The 27759-nt window shown below is 48.8% G+C and overlaps 1 protein-coding gene and 1 long non-coding RNA gene across 2 annotated transcripts; both read right to left on the bottom strand.

The window, feature by feature from the left end:
* Window positions 1–6814: 6814 nt before the first annotated feature.
* Window positions 6815–12521, bottom strand: LOC146398958 (uncharacterized). The gene is made up of 2 exons (XR_014818318.1): window positions 12469–12521; window positions 6815–7523 (listed from the first exon to the last, which is right to left on the bottom strand). It is a non-coding gene; the product is annotated as an uncharacterized LOC146398958 (long non-coding RNA).
* A 4072-nt stretch (window positions 12522–16593) lies between these two features.
* LOC146398957 (uncharacterized) lies at window positions 16594–22448 on the bottom strand. The gene is made up of 4 exons (XM_084979562.1): window positions 20180–22448; window positions 19007–19135; window positions 16728–16948; window positions 16594–16629 (listed from the first exon to the last, which is right to left on the bottom strand). The coding sequence occupies exons 1-4, from the start codon at window positions 20277–20279 to the stop codon at window positions 16594–16596; spliced, it is 486 nt and encodes a 161-aa protein (XP_084835688.1). The 5' UTR covers window positions 20280–22448.
* Window positions 22449–27759: the final 5311 nt, after the last annotated feature.

Raw genomic sequence — 27759 nt, 5'->3', positions numbered from 1 at the left:
CTCCCCGCCCCTGGAACTCACGCAGCTTCACTGGCCACGCCTCTCACGCCTGTGAGGCTGCTGAGCTGCCTCTTAGGGGCTCTTCCCCATGTTGCTGCCTGCCTGGTCCTGACTCCTGTGGGCTGCCCTGCGTTAGGGGCTAGCGGGAGCTGAGGGCGGGCTGCCTGGCCTGGTCGCTGCTCAGGCAGAGCTCTGCCGGCTCCAGGCTGGTGCAAGAGGGGGGCGCTGCACAGAGTTGGGGAATCAATTCTGCTTACTGAGAGCGCTGCCCTCACTGAGAACCCTTTTTAAAAATTTCTGAGCAGGTTGTTTAAGGGGTGCCTTGGGACCGCTGGTGAGTTGGACGGTGGGGTGGGCGCCCTCCCTGGACCCCACTCTGCCCCACCCTCTGCCTCAGGTGCCTCCTCCACTGCTTGGCCTAGTGATCAAGGTTAATATCATTGGTAAGACAAGTTGAAAGTCCACATCCCTGATATGTGATAAGAAGGATACTTGGGGCTTCCCAGTGTGGCTCACAACAAGAATGATGCTTTGTCTCTGTCGTCGTCCTCCCCCAAACCCATTAGGTCATTTTAATGATGTGGAATATTCTAGGAACTACCTGCTGAATACTCCTCCAGCTGTCAAGGTCATGAAAAACAAATGCTGTAGGAGACACAAAAGGAGCCTAAAAGGACACGATGAGTAAATGTAATGTGGTATCCTGGATGGGACCCACGTAAATAAATAAATAGTGAAATCCAGATCAAGTGTGTTTAAGTCATCACAAGGTACCAATATCAGTTTCTTAGTTCTGACAAAAGTACCAAAGGAGAGTGGGATGGTAACGGTAGGGAACAGTAGGTGAGGGGTATAGCGAATGCTCTGTACGCTGTTTAACTTTTCTGTAAATCTAAAATGATTCTAAAATTTTAAATGTAATTTTAAAAGTGTTTGCCTGCCTTTGAATCAGAAGCATGTAAGTATGTCATCTCATTTCATGCTCTTCATCAGGCATTGCCAGATAAATCCTGAAAGAGATCGGGGGAATCCCATGATTTCCTAAATGGGGGATAAATGATTTAATGGCAGTACATGCGGCAAGTGAGGAGAGGAACTATCTCTGGGGCAGAAGAGACAAGAGAAACTCATTCTGGTTTACACGCTGTTGGTGATGCCCAACACTCTGCCAGGAAGCCCTGCAGAGTGTGTAGAGCACCTGGTACAGTTCACTGAAGAAGGACTCTTCCAAGGGAACTTGGCTTGGACCTCAATAAGTACAGCCTGGATAGAAATAGATGGAGAGAGGGGCATGCACCTGTTTATTCACCCAATAAACATTCAGCAGGTGTATCACGTGGACCAAGTCCAGAAACTAATCTCAGAGAAGCAGCCGTGAGTGATGGCTTGGAGCAGGATCTTCATTTTCTGCTTAGGAATTGAAGCTGGACAGCCTCGATGAAAACCAGGAATCCTAGCCACCAAGACCAGCTAGAGGCTGAAAGCAGAATTGCCCTGATTCTTGCCCCCTGTTGAAAGCAAGACTGTTTGAAGGAGGCAAAGACTGTAAAAAACAGGTATAAAGTTTATTGTTAGAATCACAAGACAGCATGTGGGAGAGCACACAGAGAAGGAGTTGATTCAAGTGGGAAGCAAAGAAGGAATGCACACCCTACAGAGGAGTGAAGGTGGGGGCGTCACCCTGGGTGAGGGGATTTAAATCACTTCTCTAGCACTGGTCTTGCAGGTCATTGTTTACTTTTAGCCAATTATCTCATTTTATTTCTCACACCTGACTGGACACAGGACCATCCCCCATATGCGTGTGCATCTTTTGGCAAAGACTGATTCCAGAGCAAAATGTGCAGGGAAGGTACCAGGACTTATGGCTTGGCGCCCCCCTCCCTTTTTGACCCCTAGGAGTCTTACTGTGCGTGTGTAATTAGAGAGGTCTCTTTGAGCCCAAGAGTGATCGGTCATCATCTCTCTCTACTCCAACCGAGCTCAGCTCCTGCAATTACCTTTGTCCTTGATGTGTCAAGAGAAAGAAGCCCCAATTTACTTGGCCTAACAAGTTCCAGCTGTTCTCATCCCAGAGGCCCATCAACCTCCTACCTCTCTCTGTGTTCATGAATTTATGGACACCTGGTACGTGCAAGGCACTGGGGATCGAATACTGAAGGGACGGCCATAAAGAAACCAAAGGCCCTGCCTTCATGGAATTTACATTCAAGTGCAGTAGACCATCAATAAAAAATAATTATACATTGGCATTCCCGTGGTGGCTCAGGGAGTTAAGAACCCAGACGGTATCCATGAGGATTCAAGTTCGATCCCTGGCCTTGCTCTGTGGGTTAAGGGTCTGGCATTGCCATGAGCTGTGGTATAGGTCAGAGGCATGGCTCGATCTGTCATTGTTGTGGCTGTGGCATAAGCTGGCAGCTACAGCTCTAATTCCACCCCTAGCCCAGGAACTTCCATATGCTGTAGGTATGGCCCTAAAAATACAAAGCAACAACAACAAACATACGCATATGCACATTTGCAAAAGTATTTGCCCAAGAAGGCTTATTGCAGCATTGTTTGTCATAAGAAACTGAAACAACTGAAATGTGCTTCATTAGAGGATGTGCTGAATAAATGATGCTATCCTGCCCACTCAATAGAAATGCTGCAGTTGGCAAGAATGAGATAGGTCCATGTATAGTGGCATGGAAAAGTGTTGAAGTTATGTTGTAAGTGAAAAGAATATGTTTCCTAACAATCAGAGCACAAATCCTCTGTTAAAGATAAAAATATGTAGGTATTGTTGACCAGAAAAAATGCACAACTTGAGAGGTAAGTTTGACTGGGGGTAAATGAGGGCTGCAGGGTGGGAGACACCCTCAGAGAGCTCTGAGGAATGTTCTAAAGAGGGAGGGGGGAGGTCTGGACATATGTGATTTTAGCAAAGGGGGAGACACACAACCAAGCACGCATTTTGGCAGAAGGTTGCTGCTTTAGCGACAAGGAGCAGATGTCTCACTTCATCTCTTCTCCACATATGAGAGGATGTAAGAAATTGGGCTCATGAAATCTTCTCCCCAAAATATCTTTTGCAAAAAAAAATGTTTTTGTCTTTTTGGAGCCGCACCTGTGGCATGTGGATTTTCCCAGGCTAGGAGTCGAATTGGAGCTGGAGCTGTTGGCCTACACCACAGCCACAGCAACACAGGATCTGAGCCACGTCTGTGACCTACACCACAGCTCACTGCCAACTGGAAAAAGCAAAACAGGAAAAAGCAAAACAGCTCTTCCCCCTTCAACACTGAAAAAGATGGGGGTAGAGTTGGATAATTACACAGGCAGCTGGAGAAATCCCAGAAGTGGACCATAGAGAGGGAAACCTAGAGCACTTTGGGAGACCTTGGGAAGTTAGTAACCACTTGACAAAGCCATCAGAAGGTCATGGAACAAAGCAGCCTTGCTTAAGTCTAAAACCATAAATAACAGCATGAAATGTGCCTCAGGTCATTAAGTGAATGATAAAATGAGGCCTGCATTCAAGTTCAGAAAAATAATGATCCTTAGGACTAAGGACAGGAAGTAAGGGAAAGATGACATCCCACAACCAGAGACCCTTATTTTATGGAAACCTGAGATGATGCAACATACTCTAGCATCTATTACCACCCTTCTGCTGATTTGAATAAGGGCCTAGTTTGACCTCATAGGCTCAAATACTCTCTTACATGATATGAAGGAGGAGCTAGTGATGTCAGCCTGATGTCTCCTCAAAGAATGAGGAGACAGCAGTCTTTTCTCCCTCCCCACGGATTATAAAACTGTAGCCCCCCTCATTCTTGGGGCAGAGCCTCCTTACCTGCCCACTTGTATCTCTCACAAGTGTCCTATCTTACTAAATCTATTTCTTGCCTATCCCTTTGTTTCTTGCTGAATTCCTTCTGTGCTGAATCACAAAGAACCTGAGCCTCAGTAAGTCCAGACACCAGGTGACTGATTGATTCTGATTGAAAAACGGTGGGTCCAAGTCCCAATCAGGGTTTAGTTAGGCTGGGTTTGAGTTAGAGGTGTTTTGGTTTCAAAAATATGGAGACTTCGGAGAGATCAGGTACCAGCACAGAAGCCTCACTGAACTCTTATCTTCAGCAAACGTGACATTCCTTCTGAGGCTCATGGGAGGCCAGCACACCATCAATAGGACTGTATCAATATTTGTGCACTGTTATCTGTCATTTTTAGTGCATATGCTGCTTTTAAAAACATATTCCTGGGAAGTTCCTGTCGTGGTGCAGCAGAAAAAATTTGACTAGTATCTATGAAAGTGCAGGTTCAATCCCTGGTCTTGCTCAGTGGGTTAAGGATCCTGCATTGCCATGAGCTGTGATGTCAGTCACAGATGTGTCTTGGATCTGGCAATGCGGTGGCTGTGGCATAGGCTAATGGCTATGGCTCTGATTTGACCCTTAGCCTGGGAACCTCCATATGCCACAGGAACTGAATTAAAAAGTAAAAAAAAAAAAAAAGGCAGGGTCACAGATTTCAGGGAGTGGGATGGTGTAGAGTGGGGAGAGAGCCCTGGGAAAATTTGATATAGGCTTATCCCTGACTGCAGTGCCTTTCAGTGCACTGAGAGGGAGAGGGTTAAGGAAGTCATGCTGGCAAGTGCCCCAGGCCAGTGGGGACAGGGGGGCTGTATTAGGAAACAGTAGGAAAAGCAGAGCATTGGTGTCAGAGCACATGGCCACCAGATGGTGCCAGACACCAGCAGAGTGCCTCTGCAGCTCCCTGGCTGTGCCTTCAGGCTCAGAGGTGGGGTTGGAGACAGGTGGGTTGAACCTCATGGAGGTGCCCAGGGCCCTACACCTGGGTACATGGAGCCTCTGATCCTCTGGCCCTCTTTGCCTCAACTCAGAGAGGGGACATAGTTCCCCTTTCACACCTGTGGTTCCATTCCTGTCTGGCTGGGCAGCCCAGTGGCTAGAGAGTTGGACAGGCTATCTGGGGGCTCTGAGTGCCCTTTGATGATTTGGAGGCAGCATTCTTGGTCCAGATGTACCTGGCTTGAATCCTGCCTGTGCAGCTTTCTAGAATCAGGCTGGCATGGAATTTGGCTTCTGGTCATGAGCACAGTGTGTCCGTGTGGTGATATTTTGGGGGCAGGCTGTGCTCATCCCTGTGCCCTTTCTCTCCAGAGAGCTCCACACTCTCCTTCTTCCTTCTCCGTCTGAGCCTCTACCCCCTCTGTGGTACCCTCGTTAGAAGGAAGCTACCTGAATCCAGGTCATGTGGATACAAGCTGGGTGGTCCTTGATTTCAGTCTTGGTCCCAGGTCTGAAGGGTGCTGATGACTCAAAGCCTGCTCACTTGACATAAAAAGTGGGGTTGCTGATTTCAGGGCGTAGGGTGGTGTCTAGTTGGGTGAGAGCCCCAGCCAACTTTGCAACTGATATTCATTTCAGGGCACTGAGAGGAGCAGGTAACTCACGCTGGCAGGTGCCCAAAGCCAGTGCAGACCAAGGTTCTGCTGTGGGAGGTGGAGGGAACTCTGCACGTCCAGTCTCTGTTGATCTTGGAGCCTGGGGGTCTATCACTGTACTTCGCACCTTATTGGAGTTTCCTTTCCCTTTGGCCAACAGCTCTTCTTTTAGCTCTCAGCCATGCTTCCTGCATTGCCCTGACTGCATTAGAGCAGTCCATGCTAGGAATATCCTGCTGATAGCTGTCTGGTTCCCAGAACATGAAAGGCAGGTGTCTTGGTTCCCGTCTTGGGGCTCTTCAGGCAGCATGGTTGGGAGCACATCTTTTTGGATTGACTGCATCCCCTTCAGATTCTGGGTGAGTGTCTGTGGAAATCTGGGGGAGAACCTGACCTGATCGGCCCAGCAGGGACCCCAGGAGCTGCGGGCCCCATGATCGTTCTGCCAACTTCAGAATGGCTTCCCCAGGAGAGATGCTTCACCAGGACGAAAAACACCTTGAGATAGCTCAGAGTTGTGACAGCTTTGGTCACTAGGGGTGACTTGAGCCCGGTGCTAAGGCCACTGTGTCAACTGTCTCTCTTCCCTGTCTTTCTCTCTGAATTGTTTTGGTGTCTTTCTCTCACTCTTCTTTCCACTTTCTCCCCATTTTATGCTCAGCCCTGTCTCTCTCTCTCTCTATCTGTCTCTCTGTCCTCCTTTTGGTCTCTGTCTCCTCCGTTTTTGATGCTGGTGGATGGGCGGAAAAAGCCTCCTCTTTTTGTGGTCGCCCAGTAGAAGCACTGGAGCATGGGGGTAGGTGGGGTTGGGGCCGGGATGTGCGTTACAGCCTGGGGAAGTTTCCCAGGGGTGAACCCAGTTTGGCCGTACCACGTCCCATCTGAATGATCAGGACTCAGCTTCCCACGAGGAGAATCTTTAGAGACAGAAAGCCAGGAGGCCCAGGAGAGCCCGAGGGGTTTGAGAAGCCAAGGCAAAGACAGCTGGTCTTTCCCTCTCTTTCTCTGTTGTTTCAGGTGCAACCCTGATCATGCAGAACCCAGAGTCCTGCAAGGCAGGGAGAGCAGAGCACAACTACGTGTGGACAATGGAAAGGTGTGACAACGCATTCTGGGGAGGGGAAAAGTGTTAACCTTGGGATTCACTCTCAGATTTTGGAATAGAGAAAATACTCTTGCCACCCAATTCTGCAGCACCGCATCTTCCTTCTGTGGACAAAGAAATGTTTCTCTTGGCCTTTGCCGAAAAATCTGCACGTTCATGCCTTCTCTCATGTTTCCTATCTCTGCCTTCCATACTTGGGTATGCCATTCTTTATCCTCCCAAGGGATCCATTAACACAAAACACACTTGCATTGCAATCAAAGTGTACTTTATTAAAATTACTTTTACAGTTTTTATCTGTGTCTCATTCGGTGTCACTCTACATGTTTTAAAAATACCAACTCCAGGCATGGGATATAAAGAAACATGTCAGAGACATGAGGAGGGAAAAGGTGAGATATGGATGTTCCAGCAGCCAGGGTCTTGGCATGCAAGGCTCGGCCAACCATGTCATCCTGAAAGAGGGAGCGTGACAGAGTTCCCATGGTCAAAGGTACAAACCGACATGAGGCCACAGAATCCTTGGAAAGAAACTGGCTTGAGGGCAGTTGGTCAGGACTAAATCCACAGTCCCCTTCTTCAGTCAGGACTGATGCAGGTGACAGGACAGGGGGGGATCCTGGTGGTGGACACTAGGGTGACTGCCTGACTCCAGTGCATTAAGTTCTACCTCTGCTTAAGGGGGCTTTCCTATACCTGTGTTTATTTTATCGAAAACTAGTTTAAAAAAAAGCAAATGGATTATTTAATACAAAATCTTACATTCTACCAAAATCTTATATACCAAGGAGTAAACATGTATCAGAACTAAATACTAAATCTAGACAATAAAGAACTAAGCTTATACTAAAGTTGGCTCGTAATAGATGAAGAGTGAGGTCAATCTTGTTTCCTGGTCAAGATGGAAACTTTTGGACTCTTCCAGTCCCAGGCTGAGGCTTCAAGGTGTCCCAGCGGAGTCTGCAACACAAACACAGGGATGCCATCACCGAGGAGGTGCAGAGTCAAATGAAAGGAGGGCTCCCCTGGGTGGATGTGTGGGTCCATCAGGCTCCTCAGGGCCTGGACCTCCCCAGGGCTCAGATTCCCGTGGCACTGCTGTCTATGCTGTGCTTAGCTGAGGAGGTTTTCTGTTAGCAAAGTGGGAATACCATTGTCCTCCAGGAGCGAGTTCCCTGTGCATTGGGCTGGGCAGCCTTCAAGGAACTGATCCCTGCACAGTGAAACAGAAGCAGCGGAAAGGGGAGGCTCCAGGAGACAAGGATGTAGTCCCTCCCAGTGGGGCCCTGGGAGGAGCAGGATATCTGATAACCCAAGGGAAGGGGTAACCAGCCCCTGCAGCCCACACTTTATACCACTAACCATGAGACCTGCGTGGCAGAAATGGACAGAGGCCTGAAGACCTCCTTTTACCCTGAGAATGCTTTCTACCTCCTGGCCATTCTCGCTTGTGCTTTTCAAGGGGAGGGGGGGAAGAACTGGAGAAATCAGTCTTCCTGTTTTCAGACTATACTACAAAGCTACAGTCATTCAACTCTATGATCCTGGAACAAAAGCAGCAACACTGATCAGTCAGAAAGCCCAGAAGTAAACCCAAGCACCAAGGGTCAACTGCTCTATGGCAAAGGAGGCAAGAACATACACTGGAGGAAAGACAGTGTCTTCCATCAGTGGTGCTGGGAAAACCGGACAGGTACCTGTCAAAAGTGCAGTGAGAACATTCACTAACACCATACACAGAAATAAACTCCAAATGGCTGGGCGACCTCCATGTAAGGCCAGATACTAGAAAACCCCTAGAGAACCACAGGCATAATGCTCTTGGACATAAATCACATCAAGATCTTGTTTGATATGCCTCCTAGAATAATGACAATAAAAACACAACTAAATCAGGAGGAACTAATTAAGCTCAAAAGCGTTTGCACAGCAAAGGAGACCTTTTTTTAAAAAAGAAAAACTCCACAGAATGGGAGAGAATATTTGTACACGATGCACCCACCAATGGCTTTACCTTCAAAATAGAGAAACAACACATACAACTCAACCACCACCACAAAAACCAAACAACTCAATGCAAAAAGAGCCGCAAGACCTAAAGAGACATTTCTCCAGACGAGGCTTAGGGATGGCCAATAGGCACATGAAGAGATGCTCAACCTTGCTTGGTACGAGAGGACTGCACATCAAAACTGCAGCGAGGGACCACCCCACACCTGTTAGAATGGCCGTCATTAAGAAGTTGATAGATAACAAATGCTGGAGGGGGTGTGGAGAAAGGGGAACCCTCCTACACTGTTGGTGGCAGTGGAAATCAGTGTGACCACTCTGGAAAAGAGTATGGGGGTTCCTCAGAAACCTCAATACAGTACTACCATATATGATCCAGCAATCCCACACCTGGGCATCTATCCAGACAAAACTTTTATTCAAAAAGACACATGCTCCTGTGGAGTTCCCACCGTGGCTCAGTGGTTAACGAATCCAACTAGGAAACATGAGGTTGCGGGTTCAATCCCTGGCCTTGCTCAGTGGGTTAAGGATCCGGCGTTGCCATGAGCTGTGGTGTAGTTTGCAGACACAGCTCGGATCCTGCATTGCTGTGGCTGTGGTGTAGGCCAGCAGCTCCAGATCCGATTTGACCCCTAGCCTGGGAACCTCCATATTCCACGGGAGCGGCCGAAGAAGTGGTAAAAACACAAAAAAAATGAAAAACAAACAAAAAAAAAACCCAAACCCCCCTCAAAAAACACATGCCCCTGTATGTTCATGGCACAATTCACAAGAGCCAAGGCATGGAAGCAATCTAAATGTCCACCAACAGATGGATGGATGAAGACGATGGGGTACACATATACAATGTCGTACCACTCAGCTGTGTACAAGAAAGAAACAATGCCATTGGCAGCAACAGCGATGCCACTAAAGTTATCATGGTATGTGGCACAAGTCAGAAAGACAATGACAAATACCACATGACATCACTTCCATGCAGAAGCCAAGATAGGGCACAAAGGAACATATCTCCAGAACAGAAACAGACTCACAGATCTAGAGGACAGACGTGTGGGGAGCCAAGGGGGAGGGGAGAGGAAGTGGGATGGACTGGGAATTTGGGGTTGGTCGATGCAAACGCTTACATTTAGGATGGATAAGCAATGAGGTCCTACGCTGTAGCACAGGGAACTGTATTCAGTCTCTTTGGAGAGAACACAATGGAACATAAGAAGAGAAAAATAATGTATAAATAGGTGTGACTGGGTCCCTTTGCTGTACAGCAGAAATAGGTACAAAAATACCTCACTTCTTCAAAAAATACTTCATGTATATATAGGAGTCACACTCAGCCATAAGAAAGAATGAAGCCATGCAATTTGCAGCAACATGGACAGACCTAGAGATTATCATACTACGTGAAGTAAGTTAGACAAAGATGAAAGTTCTAACACTTCTATGCTGAATCTGAAACATGACTACAATCCAGCTTTTTTACAAAACTGAAACAACGCACAGACATGGGAAGCAAACTTCCATTAGCAAAGGGGAAAGGGAAAGGAAGGGAAGGGATCAATTGGGAGTGTGAGATTAATAGAGAAGCAACAAGGATTCACTGTGTAGCACATGGAACTCTATGCAATATCTTCTCATAACCTGTAAAGAAAAAGAATTTGAAGCTGTACACCTGAAACTAACACAATACAGTAAATAATCTATAGCGAAAGAAATTCAATAAATATTTTTCAGTATTAAGAGTTTCAAAAAATCATGAAGATGTGGTAGTAGAAATATAAATTTATCTTTTTATTCTATTGCTGCATGAAAAGTATATAGAAGAAAGGTATTCTCTTTTTCTTTTTTCAGCCACACCTGCAGCATATGGACGTTCATGGGCTAGGGGTCAGGGACAAGCTGCCTCTGCAGGCCTAAAACAGATGCCACAAGGTGGGATTTGAATCGCCTTTGCAATGTATGCCACAGCTTGCAGCAATGCCAGATTCTTCAACTGACTGAGCGAGGCCAGGGATTGAACCTGCATCTTCATGGACACCATGTTCTGTTTTTAACCCACTGAGCCACAGCAGGAACTCTGAGAAGACAATGCTTTTGAAAGTGTACTAAAACAAGTTACATTCATGTTATTAGATGACACAGTGAAAAGTCACTGAAAGGAATACAACAAATTTGAATCCTAGCCTTTCACTTTTCCCAAGAGAACACAGAACTGAATTGCCTCAGGGGTTGCTGCATTTGAACTTGTCATCTATGTCAAAGAATTTACAGAAGTTCCAACCTCAGTTTGAGAATGGGTGGCATGGGATGGCCCAGGCCATCCCTGGGCCTTACAGAGACTGAGGGAAGACCCAGACCCTGGAAATTCCCACTCAGGTCGGGATCCTGCCATGTCTTCTGTGTGATGCCAGGAGCACTAAGCATCCACAAGGATGCAGGGCTGGGCCAGGTGAGCCACTCTTCGTACATGAGCACTGAGGGATAGATGCCTTCATCTTGATTGTTTTCTGGAGCCCCGACATGAGGGAGGCCTTAGAGAGGCTGACACAAACTCAGAGGGAAAGGACCCTGTGTCACTTCTCTCAGGCTGAGGTTGGTTCAGTACAGACCCGATGTGAATGCTCACCACCTGCCTCCATTTGGCCTGAGCCTCGGGGACCTGGGAGGGAGGAGACCAGGGCCAGGCTAGGAAGAGACACAGGGTCAACATGACTGGGATTTGGGGATCAGGGGATAGCAGTCTGATGGGAAGAGGGGGATCCAACAGGAGCTGTGACCACCTGGTCCTGCTGCCAGAGGCTCTGTCTGGGACATGGTCAATCCCAGGAGATGAGGTCACAGGGCCAGGAGAGAAAGGGTCTGAAGCAAGGCCAGCAGCTCCTTCACACAGTCCCCCAAATTCCTGCTGGCCAGGGGTGGTCTCTTTGGGCAGCTGGACATGGACCTCTCCCAGAGGGGAGGAGAGTCATGACAGCAGCCTGGGGTCAGCTGTGCAGGTGGACAGGACTCAAGGGTACTGGATCCTATGCAGCAACCCCAGATGATTTCTCCTTTATTTTATTTTATACTATTTTTGTCTTTTTCTTTATTCTAGGGCAACTCTGACAGGATATGGAGGTTCCCAGGCTAGGGACAAAATGGGAGCTGCAGCTGCCAGTCGAAACCACAGCCACGAAATACAGGATGCAAGCTGTATCTGCGACAAACACCATAGCTCACAAAAATGCTGGATATTCAAGACACCGAGTGAGGCAAGGGATCGAACCCGCAATCTCATGGTTCCTAGTTGGATTCCTTAACCACTGGAACTCCAAGTATGCCTCCTTTAACTCATCCAACTCTGCGAACATCCCTTCCCTCAGGACACACCGTGAGGACACAATAGGACAGGGAGGCCAGAAATCCCAAACATGCAGAGCCAGAGAGCTGCCTTCTCACCCACCACCTGACACTCACTCGACCAACTTGGTCTCCAGGGTCAAGGTGCCACCACTTCAGGTGCCACCACTTCAGGTCCCTCAAGGCCAATAAAGGAAACCAAGTCAACAGCTCTTGTGCACTGGGCCCTCACGGTGCCAATCACAAAGCAAACTTGCACAACGGGCAGAGACCAAAGCAGGAAGGAGCAGCTTTGGGAGGGAAAATCGATTCTCCCTCTCAAAGAAAAGGAGAGAGGAATACAAACACAGCACAACAAAGACCAGGGACCCAAGTCTTCTTCGTGGTATCCATTTCACAGGGGAAAACACCACAGCAGAGTGCCACTCATTAGGCCACCCACCCACCCACCCGCCAAGTCCTATCCCCCACTTCCTCCCTCTCCCGGCAGCAGGCGGAACCCAGGTGCTCCCAGGAACCCTCTCCCACTGGATCCCAGCTGCGTGCTCTTCCCTACCTGCAGCCTCCTCATCCTGGCGGCTGCTCAGGCTCTCCACCACTGAGTCTGTAGAAACACACCATCAGGGGAATCAAGGAGTTAGAAAGAGTGGCCCTCCCGTTTCTCCAGCTTCCCTGAGGTGACTACGGGTACAGAGCATCACCCTGGTTTTTCCTCCAGGTGCCCAGACCTTCCTTCTGCTCCATGCACTGAGACCCTTCCACACAAGGTGAGCACAGATGCCAACATTCAGGCATCTCATATCTGCTCCCTCTCCTTATTAAAGTAGGCGGTGAACATCTTTACATCAATTTCTTTCTGTTTTTAAGTTTCAGACTCACCTGCCCCACACTCCAAGCAGCAGGCGTCACCCAAGTGTCCCGGGATCCCTCTCCCAGTGGCTCCTACCTGAGAGCTGTTCTTACCTGTATCACTTTCATCATGGTTGCTGTCACTCAGACTCTCCATGAAACATACTGCAGAGACACAGACATAAGGAATCAAGGTGTTAGAGCCTGTCCCCCACACGTATCCCCTACTTAGGGTTGTTTGCGGCCACACAGCACCACCCTGGCTTGTCCTCCGTGTGCTCAGAACTTCCCTCTGCTCTACGGCCTCAGAAGCTTCCATAAAACATTGGCCACAGTGGCAAACCTTCAGAGATCGTGGGCTGCTGAGGGATGGAGCCTTACACATCTCCCTTCTACGAGTCCATCTGGAGGCCTCAGCTCCAGGGTGACACACCTGAAATTCCAGCTGCATGGACACACTTGTGTGGTGGCCCCTGGGAGTGAACCATAGGCTGCTTTATTCTGTTCACTGCAAGAGGCAGACCTAACTACTGACTGAACTCAATTAAGCAGAAATGGCTCCTTCTGGCCAGTGGCTGGCACACTGTGGACAGCAGCTCTACAGAAGCACTGAGGAGAAAGGGACGACTGCCCGTGAGGTTCACCTCCAAAACATATATAAAGAAAACTCATACACCTCCACAACAACAACAGCAAAGAAACCACCCAGGAGTTCCCGTCAGGGCACAGCGGAAACGAATCCGACTAGGAACCACGAGCTTGCGGGGTTGATCCCTGGCCTCGCTGAGGGGGTTAAGGATCCAGCGTGGCCGAGAGCTCTGGTGTCGGTCGCAGATACGGGTGGAGAAAAGGCTCCCCCGCCCCAGCATTGCCGATGCGAACGTACACTGGTACAACCACTGTGGAAGACACCATGGAGGGTCCTGCGAAAACTGAACACAGCAGGGCATGCGACCTAGCAAGCCGAGCACCCTGGGAAATATCAGGACAAATGTATCCAGGAAAAAGACATATGCCCCTCTATGTTTATGGCAGCACTGTTCACAACAGCCAAGACAGGGAAGCCATCTCATGTCCACAGACAGATGAATGGCTCATGACGATGTGGTCCACATAGATGATGGAATTCACGACTCAGCCAGAAAATCGAAGAAGAAACCAATGCCACTCAAAACAATAGGGATGGATCGAGAGATTCTCGTGCAAAGTGAAGTACGTGACAAAGAGAAAGACGGATACCACCTGATCTCACTTAGAGGTGGAATCCAAAGCACAGCACAAAGGAACCTGTCCACAGAACCCACGGATGCAGAGAACAGACTTGTGGTTGTGAAGGGCACGGACTGGGAGTTTGGGGGCAGTTGATGCCAACTACGGCATTGAGAATGGAGAGACAACAAGGTCCTCCTGTTGCAGCACACGGAGAACGAGATCCAATCTCCTGAAATCGACCTGATCTCAGATGGCAATAATATCAAAAAAGGAACATACGTTAATGGACACACACAACTGGGGAATGTCGCTCCAGAGCAGAGAGTGAAACAACACTGTACCTCCATTAAAATAGAAACAAACAGAAAGGACAGTGTCTAACAATCCACTGAATGGAAAGACAACCTACAGAAGAGGATATTTGTAAATCTTGTATTTGAAACAGGGGCTCATATTTGGAATATATGGGAAACAACTACAAATCAATTGAATCAAAAGGCAAATACCTCAGTTGTAGATGAGTGGAAGCCTGGGAGAGACCCACCGTCCAAGAAGACCACAGAGAGCAGCACACAGAGGGCATGTTTCCCAAAGTCGCCTATCACAATGGAAAGGCAAAGCAAAGGCACCACGAGGTATCACCTCCCACCTGGTAGGACACGGAGTGTTTTCAAACCTGAACAGATGTTTGGGAAGATGTGACTGCCTGGGACTTCTGGACACTGTAGCAGGGAATGTCAACGGGGCCAGCCAGGACGGGAAATACCACGGCAGGACCCTGCAATCCCACTGCTGCATGGCCATGTAAAGGAAGAACCATCAGTGTCGGGTAAAGAGACCTGCCATCCCAGGATCACGGCAGCGCCATACACAAGAGCCCAACAGAAACAGAGCCCCAGTGTCCACGGGCACACAGACTGAGAAAGACAACGGGGTGGATACAGACCATAGCAAGGTATTCCGTTGTCACAGAAGAAGGAAACCCTACCCATTGCAGCAATGCACAGAGAACTCCAGGACATTATTGACTGATTCACTTTTGGGCTTGAGGGCTGCCCCCGCAGCAGATGGAAATTGCCAGGCGAGGCGGCAAATCAGAGCTGTGGCCACCGGCCGACACCACAGCCACAGCCAAGCTGGATACCAGCTGTGTCTGGGACCTCTGCCGCAGCTCACCGCAATGCGGGATTCTTCACCCACTGAGCAAGGCCAAGGGCCGAACCCGTGTCCTCATAGATACTGGTCAGGTTCATGAGCTCTGAGCCTCAACAGGAACTCGCTGGAGGACATCACTTCAAGTGAAGCCAGTCAGACACAGAAGGACAAAGACTCTCTGATGTCATGCACATGAGGTGTCTGAAAGACCACTCCTGAGCAGAGGCTGGAAGGGTGGCTGCCCCGAGTGGGTAGGAGGTGCGGGGGGAGCACAGCGTTCACAACACTCCTCGGGACACTTACAACCTCAAGAGGCTCGAGTTCATGGCACATGTTTGAAACAACAGCATGAAAGTCTGCACCAAGCAGAGGGGGAAGAAAAGAGGAAACGAAAGACCAACAGAGGAAGGAAAGCCTTTTCCCCAAACCTTGCTCCCAGCGGGTGCAGGGAGAACGAGGGAATGGACAGTTAGCCTGCAGTCATCATGAGACTGTTCAACGAGAAACTGGACAGCTATGTGGTGCTAAGGCACAAGTGACTCCCCACAAAACACACCCACTCACACTGGTTCACAATCACACCAACAGGCCCTCACACGCACACCCCCCAATGTTCCCGGACACCTACCCCCACCATACAAAGAGCCTCCTTTCATCCAGGGACCCTAGGACTTGGGATGGCCCTTTTGTGGGAAGTCAATCTCTTTCACCCCATCCTTCACCCCCATTCCCAGGAGGAACCCAGAATCAGGGTGTCTCTGCAACCAAAGGGGCAGGAAAGCACCCCCCGCCCTTCCTCAACACCTGGACTTCTCCTCAGCAGAGCCGGGTTCCAGAATACTTACGGCTTTCATCGTCCATCCCGTCCACCTGTGATGAGAGAAAAGAAAACCCTATGAGTGTCACAGCATCCTCTGCACTGTGGCCACAGGTCTTCCTGTGTTTGCGGACCGCAGGCACACAGACAGAAAGCAGAGTTGAGTCCGTTTCCCCAAAAGAAGACAGCAAAGACACCTGTGGAAAAGGCACCAGCTTTTCATGGAAGACCTTCCAAGTCCACGTTCATTTAAAAAACATTCAGGCTTCTTTGGAGTTCCCGTCGTGGCGCAGTGGTTAACGAATCCGACCAGGAACCATGAGGTTGCGGGTTCGATCCCTGGCCTTGCTCAGTGGGTTAAGGATCCAGCATTGCCGTGAGCTGAGGTGTAGGTTGCAGACGTGGCTCGGATCCCGCCTTGCTGTGGCTCTGGTGCAGGCCGGTGGCTACAGCTCCAATTTGACCCTGAGCCGGGGAACCTCCATATGTCACGGGAGTGGCCCTAGAAAAGGCAAAAAGACAACAAAACCAAACAAAGCATTCAGGCTTCTTCAAAGACAAATGCTCCCTATGTACACATGGGAACTGATGTGGTTCCTTTTGCCAATGCCCCTTGGAAGGAGTTATTGGTTGGTACCAAACTTTGACTCAACATTCCTTCAAATAGGAATCTGCGTATATCCTCTATAATGGACTTTCTCAGATTTCCATTTCTGAAGTAGGCACATCCAAGAAGAATGGAGGCACCTTTTTAAATCTCCGATCAAGAAAGGTGAGCTTACCTTGGGGGCAAGCTGGTCGTCCTGCTCAACCAGGTCGCTGGCTGGGAACTCCTCGTCATTTTCAAGGGATGGGCCCGCCTCCTCCTCTGCCTCGTCAATGCAGGCAGCCTCCTCCTGCACCTTCTCAGTTCCCGGCCCCGCCTCCTCCTCATTTGCCCCAGCCAGGGCCTCCTCCTCGGTTTTCTCACTCCCGCCGGCCTCCACAACATCATCGAGGGTTGCTAGGGGGACACACAGTCACTGTCAGCAAGGCGGTGGTGCTGCTCAGGAGGTACTCTGGGCACCTCACCTGACTGGACATGGGCTGGGAGTCAAGGGGTGGGGGTGGGATGAAGCACGAATGGAGCTTCTCTTGGCTCATCCTCCCGGGTAAACGTTTTGAAGGAAGGCAGAGAGCACCTTGAAAGACCTGAGAAAGGGAGCCTCTGCCTCTCTTGCTAAAGGGAACCTCTCCGTGGCATATTCTCCATCTGAGAAATGGCCAACACGAGCATGCAGGCTCTGTTGCCATGACAGAGTCTCGTGAATCCTCCTGCCCATTTTCCTCTCCAGCCACATTCCTCCATCTTCTGAAAGGGCAGGAGATCATTTCAGCTTCCCTACTCTTCCCACAGGGTGCTCCTGTGTTCACACTCCATCCTCTGGGATGTTTCACCTCTTTTCTTTTCTTAGATACATAATGCTTCTCTTTGGAATACTTTGGCAATAGGAAACTCATGGGGAGAGCAGGCCTTCCCAATGCTATGTACTTTGCACCACTGTCCATAACAACCTTTCACATCATAACTCATAGGACCTCTGCACCCATTCAGGAATGACTCCCCCTTCAGCCCTGCTGCCAGGTCTTAGCCATTTCTACTTTCCATCTCTGACACTCTGCCGAGTCTGGTTACCGCCTATACGTTGAGTTGCATGAAATTTCCTTCTCTGTGCTGCCTGATTTCTCTATTTTTTTTTCTATTAAAACTTGTTGCTTTTTACGGCCACACGCATGCCATATGGAGGTTCCCAGGCTAGGGGTCTAATAGGAGCTGTAGCTGGCATTTTATGTCAGAGCCACAGCAAGGCAGGATCCCAGCTGCATCTGCCACCTACACCACAGCTCATGGCATCACCAGATCCTTATCCCACTGTTTGTGGCCATGGGGCAAATTCACAATCTCATTCTTCCTAATTGGTTTCACTGCTGCCATGCCTTGATGGGAACTCCTCACTATTGGTCAACAGTGTTTTCTATTTTTTTTTTTTTTTTTGGATCATCCTTGTGGTATCCTATTTAAAAATTTAATTTTTTTCTGGTAGAAGAGTGTTCTCTTCTGGTCACAAATCGAATTTGATCTGTCTCCTGATCTCTCTCATTTGTGATTGGTTTCATCTCTTTGTTGTTGGGAATAACGTGCTACTACAAATGGGAGTGTACACGTTCTCTATGGTAACATATTGGGGCCTCCTAATATTTTGCATGTGTCCAACCTCAACTGCTGTCACAGCACAAAAAGTGAATCTGAATGTAAATGGGAAACTTTTCATTAATTAAATTTGTAGAATCTTTTGCTGCTCAGTGTACCATGAGTTCCCCATTCAGTGCTGGACGTTGTCATTAGTGAAAATTGGAGGAATGGGTTAGAGGAGCTTTCTGTAATATGCACCATTTCTTCTTAATATAATCTTGTTCTAAATCATTTCTAGTATTGTTTTCAAATTGGGAAATGTGGTTCCATGCAGGGATCTATTACAACTGGAAATGTTAAATATCAGCAAATGTCATAAAATGAGTGAGGTCACCTTTGCTATTAACCAGGAACCAAATGTCGATTTTAAATGAATCATTATTTCCATAGTTGGGAAATTACCAACTGAGTTATTCAATTTATCTTTTGCTTTTTTGTCATTTTTCCTTTTCTAGGCCTGCTTCCCTCAGCATATGGAGATTCCGAGGATACGGGTCTAATCAGAGTTGTAGTGGCCTACAGTGACCACTGCCACTGCAACTCAGGATCCGAGCCGCATCTTCAACCTACACCACGGCTCACGGCAACCCTGGATCCTTAACCCGCTGAGCAAGGCCATAGATCAAACTCACAACCTCATGGTTCCTAGTCGGATTTATTAAGCACTGGGCCACGACGGGATCTCCGAGTTATTTCATTTGAATTTGCATCATGGAATAAAAGAAAGATATGGCTTATCATTTGTAGAGTTTGTTCTGAAATTTGGAACACTGAATGAGCTAGAATCATTGTTCAGGCCTGGATGTATTGAGTCAGGTTCCTCAGTACCTTCATCTGGCTCATTGGCAGGGTACACCCTGTTGTGTGGCCACCATAGGATTATTCCAGCCAAGGTGGTAAAGAACAAAATTGCCCTCAGACTCCTGAAGCAAGATCCTAGGTTTCCAAAGCAAGATTCTGGAAAATACATGACAACAGAGAGAACGAGTGACATCCTGATTGCAGAAGATAACAGGGAAATGACTAATAATTGACTCCCAGGCCAAGCCCTCAAAGCCCATAACACCCAGCCACACAGAAGAGCCAGCAGAATCCAAGTTCTACTTAGAAAGATCTTGCTCTTTGGGGTGCACTTCAAAACATTACCTCCCCACACAGGTTTCGTGTGAAAATGCCTCTTGGTAGCGGAGACAACCTAGATAATGACCATGCAGAATGGTCTGATGTCAATCCCATTGGTTGACTGATTGATTGTCACCACTCCCAGGGGATGCAGTGGTTCCCAACCCAGGCACTTGAATCTGCACCACAGAAGGGATCGAACACTCGATCCTTAGCCTCTAGGACACTAGGGAACTCCTCACATCCCCTGTAGAAGAAACACATGCCACAAAAGGAGATGTACATCTGTCTGTGCCTCAGTTCCCTGTTCTGGGCATCCAACTCTGGGAACGCCCCTTCCCTCAGGACACACCGTGAGGACACAATAGGACAGGGAGGCCAGAAATCCCAAACATGCAGAGCCAGAGAGCTGCCTTCTCACCCACCACCTGACACTCACTCGACCAACTTGGTCTCCAGGATCAAGGGCCTGGGAGAGCTTTGGGTGCCACCACTTCAGGTCCCTCAAGGCCAATAAAGGAAACCAAGTCAACAGCTCTTGTGCACTGGGCCCTCACGGTGCAAATCACAAAGCAAACTTGCACAATGGGCAGAGACCAAAGCAGGAAGGAGCAGCTTTGGGAGGGAAAATCGATTCTCCCTCTCAAAGAAAAGGAGAGAGGAATACAAACACAGCACAACAAAGACCAGGGACCCAAGTCTTCTTCGTGGTATCGATTTCACAGGGGAAAACACCACAGCAGAGTGCCACTCATTAGGCCACCCACCCACCCACCCGCCAAGTCCTATCCCCCACTTCCTCCCTCTCCCAGCAGCAGGTGGACCCTGGTGCTCCCAGGAACCCTCTCCCACTTGATCCCATTGCGTGCTCTTCCCTACCTGCAGCCTCCTCATCCTGGCGGCTGCTCATGCTCTCCACCACTGACTCTGTAGAAACACACCACGCGGGGAATTGAGTTAGAAAGAGTGACCCTCCCATTCCTCCTGCTTCCCTGAGGTGACTGCACGTCACAGAGCATCACCCTGGTTTTTCCTACAGGCTCCCAGACCTTCCCTCTGCTCCATGGACTGAGAACTTCCACACAAGGTGAGCACAGATGCCAACATTCGAAGGACAGCAACGTGCTGAAGGAATGACCTTTCAACTTCTTCCTTCTATGGCCCTTTATAGCTCCTACCTCTAAACTGACACACCTGAAATTCCACCTCTACACACACTGAAAAGGGGATAGCTGAGTAAGCAATTGAAAGGTGCTGTGTTTTATATGAATGGATTGAACTATTTATTACAGAATTCCATGAAGTATAAAGAGGTGATCTGCCAGTGACTGCCACACCAAGCATCGTGTTCAGGGTGGAGATTCAACGATGAGCAAGATATGACCTCCCCTCCCCAGACATGCTTTACTGCAGACCAGTTGGCTGGTCTGACCTGATCATTCATTTGTATGTATCTCCTGTGCTCATGCACCTGTGCGAGGAATTCTGGGAGGCCTGCAGACACCCAAAGAGAGATGGCAACGGTGACATTCTAGACCGCTTTCTAGCAGAACCCACGGGTAAGCAGAGGTGCTGTGTATGGCCCACAACACCTGTGCTACCATAATCAGAGCTCAGTGCAGAGGCAGTGAGGGACATGCCACTGTTTTCACGAGCCAGTCCTTCTCATGGTGCTGCTGGTGCAGCTGGAAGGCAGGCTCAGGGCTCTAAGAAAGGAAACAACTTTTACAGTGAAAACTACAAAACATTGCTGAAAGAATTGAATAAGTCACAAAGAATTCAAATGACATGCCATGTTCACAGAGGGGAAGAAGGAGTGCCCATTGTGGCCCCTCAGGAATGAACCCAACTAATATCCATGATGAAGCAGGTTCAATCCCTGGCTTCACTCAGTGGGTTAAGGGTCCCGCGTTGCGTTGAGCTGTGGTATAGGTCACATACGTGTGCTGTAGGTGTGGATGTGGCTCTGGCGTAGTTTGGCATAAATAGCTCAGATTTGACCCCTCACCTGGGAACTTCATTATGTCATGGGCATGGCCTGAAAAATACAGAAAAATAAAAAGAAATAGATTTGAAGACGGAATATCATTGACATTTCATACTACATGAAAAAACAGCAGGTACACTACAACACCTATCAAAATCTCAATATCATTTCTTTTGGTCTTTTTAGGGCCTTGCTTGCGGCATTTGGAGGTTCCTAGGCTAGGAGCTGAAGCAGAGCTACAGCTGCTTGCCTATGCCACAGCAGCAGCAACTTGGGATCTGAGCCATGTCTGCAACCTACACCGTGGCTCAGGGAAAAGTCAGATCTTTAAACCACTAAGCAAGGCAAAGGGTTGAACCCACGTCCTCATAGATACTGGTCAGGTTCATGACCCCTGAGCCTCGACAGGAACTTGCTGAAGGACATCACTTCAAGTGAAGCCAGTCAGACACAGAAGGACAAAGACTCTCTGATGTCATGCAGATGAGGTGTCTGAAAGACCACTCCTGAGCAGAGGCTGGAAGGGTGGCTGCCCTGAGTTGGTAGGAGGTGCGGGGGGAGCACAGCGTTCACAACACTCCTTGGGACACTTACAACCTGAAGAGGCTCGAGTTCATGGCACATGTTTGAAACAACAGCATGAAAGTCTGCACCAAGCAGAGGGGGAAGAAAAGAGGAAATGAAAGACCAACAGAGGAAGGAAAGCCTTTTCCCCAAACCTTGCTCCCAGCGGGTGCAGGGAGAATGAGGGAATGGACAGTTAGCCTGTGGTCATCATGAGACTGTTCAACGAGAAACTGGACAGGTATGTGGTGCTAAGTCACACATGACTCCCCACAAAACACACCCACTCACACTGGTTCACAATCACACCAACAGGCCATCACACTCACACCCACCAATGTTCCTGGACACCTACCCCCACCATACAAAGAGCCTCCTTTCGTCCAGGGACCCGAGGACTTGGGATGGCCCTTTTGTGGGAAGTCAGTCTCTTTCACCCCATCCTTCACTCCCATTCCCAGGAGGAACCCAGAATCAGGGTGTCTCTGCAACCAAAGGGGCAGGAAAGCACCCCCCACCCTTCCTCAACACCTGGACTTCTCCTCAGCAGAGCCGGGTTCCAGAATACTTACGGCTTGCATCGTCCATCCCATCCACCTGTGATGAGAGAAAAGAAAACACTGTGAGTGTCACAGCATCCTCTGCACTGTGGCCACAGGTCTTCCTGTGGTTGGGGACTGCAGGCACACAGAAAGAAGGCAGAGTTGAGTCCGTTTCCCCAAAGAAGACAGCGAAGATACCTTTGGAAAAGGCACCAGCTTTTCATGGAAGATCTCCCAAGGCCATGTTCATTTAAAAAAATTTTGGTCTTCTTCAAAGAAAAATGCTCCCTACCATACACTGCGGAACTGATACGGTCACTTTTGCCAATGCCCCTTGCAAGGAGTTACTGGTTGGTACCAAACTTTGACTCAACATTCCTTCAAATAGGAATCTGCATATATCCTCTATAATGGACTTTCTCCGATTTCCATTTCTGAAGTAGGTAAATCCAAGAAGAAAGGAGGCACCTTTTTAAATCTCAGATCACGAAAAGTGAGCTTACCTTGGGCCAGGCTTGGCTTCTTCCTCACCCCTGTCACTGGCTGGGGATTCCGTCTCATCATTCCCACTTGTTGTGGCCTCCTCCTCCACCTTGTTATTGGGTGAGCCTTCTTCCTCCTCATTTTCCCTGGCTGGGGCCCCCTCCTCGGTCTTCTCACTCCCACTGGCCTCCAGAACATTGTCGTGGGTTTCTAGGGGGACACACAGTCACTGTCAGCAAGGCGGTGATGCTGATCAGGAGGTACTCCGGGTGCCACACCTGACTGGACATGGGCTGGGAGTCAAGGGGTGGGGGTGGGATGAAGCATGGATGGAGCTTCTCTTGGCCGATCCTCCCGGGTAAACGTTTTGAAGGAAGGCAGAGAGCACCTTGAAAGACCTGAGAAAGGGAGCCTCTGCCTCTCTTGCTAAAGGGAACCTCTCCGTGGCATATTCTCCATCTGAGAAATGGCCAACACGAGCATTCAGGCTCTGCTGCCATGACAGAGTCTCGTGAATCCTCCTGCCCATTTTCCTCTCCAGCCACATTCCTCCATTTTCTGAAAGGGCAGGAGATCATTTCAGCTTCCCTACTCTTCCCACAGGGTGCTCCTGTGTTCACACTCCATCCTCTGGGATGTTTCGCCTCTTTTCTTTTCTTAGATACATAATGCTTCTCTTTGGAATACTTTGGCAATAGGAAACTCACGGGGAGAGCATGCTTTCACAAGCCATGTACTTTGCCCTACTGTCCATAACAACCTTTCTCATCATAACTCATAGGACCTCTGCACCCATTCAGGAATGACTCCCCCTTCAGCCCTGCTGCCAAGTCTTAGCCCTCTCTACTTTCCACCTTTGACAATCTGCCTAATCTACTTACCGCCTATATGTTGAATTGTTCAATATTTCTTTTCCTGTGTCTGTTTGACTTGACTATTGTTAAAAAGGTGTTTCATTTTGGATCATCCATGTAGTAACATATTTAACATATTTACAATTTTTTCTGGTAGAATTTTATTCCTATGTGGATTCGTACTGCCTTTCATTTATCCACGGATCTCTTGTTAACGTTTGGGATTTGTTTCATTGAATGACTACCTGCATAAGCTTGAGTCACGGTGCTGGTTGGATCGAAAGAGGGGGTTTGAATAGCTCCACAGCAAGAGAGTGTGGAAGAGCATCATGGGAAGGAAGATTTCCAGGTCATGTAGCGTCTCTCTCATCATCTCCTCTCATCCCCAAGGTGGCCCGGTTGCAGGCGAAGGGGGTGCAACCCAGAGAGTGTAAGCCTGATCTGACAGTAGAGGGCATTGAACTTTAGACTAACTTGCCAAGAATCACGGCAATGTTGAAGGATGGATGTGGGCCAAGAATGTATTTGGTTCCTTGAGGACAGAAATCCCTGAATCCTGAAGGCCAGACACTTGCTCAGGGCCAAGACCATGCCCTGGACCCTTGAATCAAGAGATCTTCTCACTCTCCCACAAGTCCTCCCATCCCAAGGTTTTAGTGGGCGAGCTCTGATGCCTTCCCTGCAGGAGATGCTGAACCAAGACATCAGTCCAAACCCTTATCCAGCCCTTTGTCTCCATGCTTTAATCCCTGATCTGAATCCGACATTTTCCTCCAAACAAAGCCCCTCTGAAGGACCAAGGCTTTGCCCTGGCTCCGTGGATGCTCCAACCCAGGCATTCTCCCCCAAATCTTCATGTCATCCACTGCATCACATTACTCTTTCATGACAACCAGCTGACAACCTCCAGCGACTAGGGGTCTGTTTCACTCCCAAGATGGCTCAGAGCTCAGAACAGTCTCGACCAGATGCCACAAGAGGCCTCTGCCAAGAATGAGCTTCCCTTCAGCTGATCGTGCCTGGATAAGAGGTTCCTGGGAATTCACTCGGGAGGAGACCATCTGGGCCAGTGCTTTGACTGTTTAGTAAATTAAAGTCTCTGACTGTCAATGTCTCACACAATTTTCTTTAAAAAATTGTTGTGATGAAAATACTGTTGATTGACAATGTTGTACCCCTTGCTGCTGTACAGCAATAGGAGTCTGAGCTCCTCCTCTGCAGCCTGGACCAAGGTCTGGCTGAGAATGAGCAGGAGCTCAAGTCATTCTTTACCCAAACCCAATCTGTACCCTGGAAACTCCTCATCCTTCTTCAGACCCTGCAGTGGCAGGGATAGAGTCTTCTATCCTCTTAAAGGGACCCTTTAGAGACTCTCAGCTTGAAGACCTGACCCTAAGTCTCCCTCTGTGGATCACCAGTCGGACCCTCCTTCCCTCAGTTACCAAATGTTCACCCCATGAACCTACTGGCACTGTGTGTTCTCAGCACACTACCAGCGAACAGCCAACTACCCAGTGAGCTTATCATCATCAACCCATGGAAATCCTACTTGAAAATCCAACTTTCATTCCTTACAATCAATTTCTACATTTAAAATGCAATTATTGGGAGTTCCCGTTGTTGAGCAGTGGTTAACGAATCCGACTAGGAACCATGAGGTTGCAGGTTTGGTCCCTGCCCTTGCTCAGTGGGTTAAAGATCCGGCGTTGCTCTGAGCTGTGGTGTAGGTTGCAGATGTGGATTGGATCCCGAGTTGCTGTGGCTCTGGTGTAGGCTGACGGCTACTGCTCCTATTTGACCCCTAGCCTAGGAAACTCCATATGCCGTGGCAGCAGCCCAGAAATATCAAAAGGGACAAAAATAAAATAAAATGCAATTATTTGTCTTCAGACATTGATATGTGCATTTAGAAGAGTGGAGCTATAAATGCCCATTTCCATCATGTGTATTGAAGAATGGAATCAGGGTCCCTCTGCACTGAATAAAGGCAGAGTAGGGTATTACCGGGGTTAGTGTGATGGGAGAAGGTTTGTACATGGGAAATAGGAAGGGGTATTTTATAGATTAAGAAAAAATTTGAGGCGCCCAACCAGGAAGAAATAATTAAAAATCTTAAGCGTAATACAAAATGGCTGTATAAGAGATTTATATCTCTGTACACAAACTGAAATGGTGGAAATGAAAAAAAATCAGAGAACATTTTCCTTCAGGGTAAACTATGCCATCTGATGGAACAGCCTTTAGATCAGTATCAACATACCTCCCCAACAACAGCTCAGGTTGCCCATCGTCCAACTCTTGAGGGGTGAAGGGGAAAGCCTCCCAGTTGTGACCCAACACACACCTCTCCACTCACAGAGTGGCAGTTGGACCGCAGGACCCCGTGGGTATCATCCTATTGCTGTGGCAACCAGTCAAGGCCTGGAAGTTTCAGAGGGAAGGCAACTCTGCCCCCTCTGGGCCCACCTGCTCTGTCTAGACTAATTTGTCTTTCTACGGACAGGGATGGCAGTTCAGGGTCAACATGTTGTCTCAAAAAATGCATCCCAGAACCACACAGTGTTACTCTCTGCTTGATAACACAAGACAGGTGAGAGAAAAAGACCCACATTCCAAATAGACCAGACACAGACAATAGTTAAAGAGTGAGGAAGTACCAAACAGGAGAAGGCCTTTCCATGGGAAGGGGGCTTTATGGCTCAGGGAGAATGTCTCCTGTCACGTTCCCTGATCTGCACATCATGCCACTTTAGAGGAAGAGGGTTCAAAACAGGGGCTTGAACCCCTATCTTCCAGTGGACAGCACTGAAACTTAGAGCATCTTCTCAAGAGTCGCGCCAATCATGTGTGAGCAGATCTGGGACAAGAGTGCAGTTGGTTCCCTCAGGTCACACATCCCCCTGAACCACTGAAGCCTGCTTGGCGCTGAGATTATGTCCTGGACTCTTGCTTGAATCCAGAACTCCACTTTTTCCCTTTCTCTCTCTCCCTGTCTCTCTCTCTCTCTCTCTCTCTCTCTCTCTCTCTCTCTCTCTCTCTCTCTCTCTCTCTCTCTCTCTCTTTTGAATCCTGTTGCCCCCAAGATGTCCTGGGGTGATCCTGGAGTACATGTCAGAGCCAGGAGAGCAGTCCAATTCTTTACCCAACATTTTGCCTCTATCTTCTGACCCCCAATCCAAAATACAAACATTCATCCAAAAAGAGCTCCTCTGGAGGACTAGAGAAACCCCAACTTGGCCCATCCTCCCCCAATCTTCCCTTGTCAGCCCTTCACAGTGACCAGCTGACCACCTCATGTGAACAGCAGTCTGCTTGGATCCCCAATTTGACTCAGAGATCAAAACACCTTCAACCAAGTTCACATGACAGCTCTAGCAAGAATCAGCTTTCCTGCAGCAGACCACACCTGGACAATCAAGTCCTGTGGATTCACTGGGGAGGTGGCCATCCGGACGAGTGCCTGGTGGGGGGCGGCATTAGGAAAGGAAATTTGTGACTCTCCATGTCTCACTGACATTGCATCAGAGCACCGGTCTGAGCAGCCTTGACCAAGGTCTGACTGACAATGGGCCAGAGTGCAAGTCTTCTGTCACCCAAACCCAGTCTATACTCTGGACACTCCTCATCCTTCTCTAGACCTGAGAGTGGCAGGGACAGTGCTCCTCCTAGAGAGACCCCCTCCAGACCTCAGCTTGAAGACCCCACCCCGGGTCTCTCTGAGGATCACCAGAGAGACCTTTCTTCCTTTCCTCACCCAATGTTCACCCCACCAACCTGCTGGCACTGGCCCTTGTCACCACACTACCAGCTAGCACCCAAAGAGCCAGTGGGCTAGTCCTCATCAACCCGGGGAAATCCAACCTGAAAAATCCCCATTTCTTGCTCTGTCGAAATTCCTCTGCCTTTGGACTGCTAGCATGTGGATTCAGACATCGACATGTACACTGAGAAGAGTGGAGCTGTAATGTCCCCCTTTTGAATGTCTACTGCAGGGCTGACAGCGAGGGCCTCGTGCTTTGAAAAAGGCAG

Source organism: Sus scrofa, chromosome 10, assembly GCF_054392235.1.
Source record: "Sus scrofa isolate SSC_HxYL_T2T_F1_AM1 chromosome 10, Sscrofa_HxYL_maternal_Yorkshire_Landrace_v2.0, whole genome shotgun sequence".
NCBI classification, from domain to species: domain Eukaryota; kingdom Metazoa; phylum Chordata; class Mammalia; order Artiodactyla; family Suidae; genus Sus; species Sus scrofa.
This window is presented reverse-complemented; position numbering and strand designations above follow the sequence as displayed.

Coding starts and splice junctions, on each gene's coding strand:
- LOC146398957 (XM_084979562.1), bottom strand. CDS start 20,279: ATGGGAGGGTCACTCTTTCTAACTCAATTCCCCGCGTGGTGTGTTTCT. Junction 19,136..20,179: donor CCAGGATGAGGAGGCTGCAG/GTAGGGAAGAGC, acceptor TGTATTTTCCAG/AATCTTGCTTTGGAAACCTA. Junction 16,949..19,006: donor TGCCAATGAGCCAGATGAAG/GTACTGAGGAAC, acceptor GTGTCCCCCTAG/CAACCCTCGATGATGTTGTG.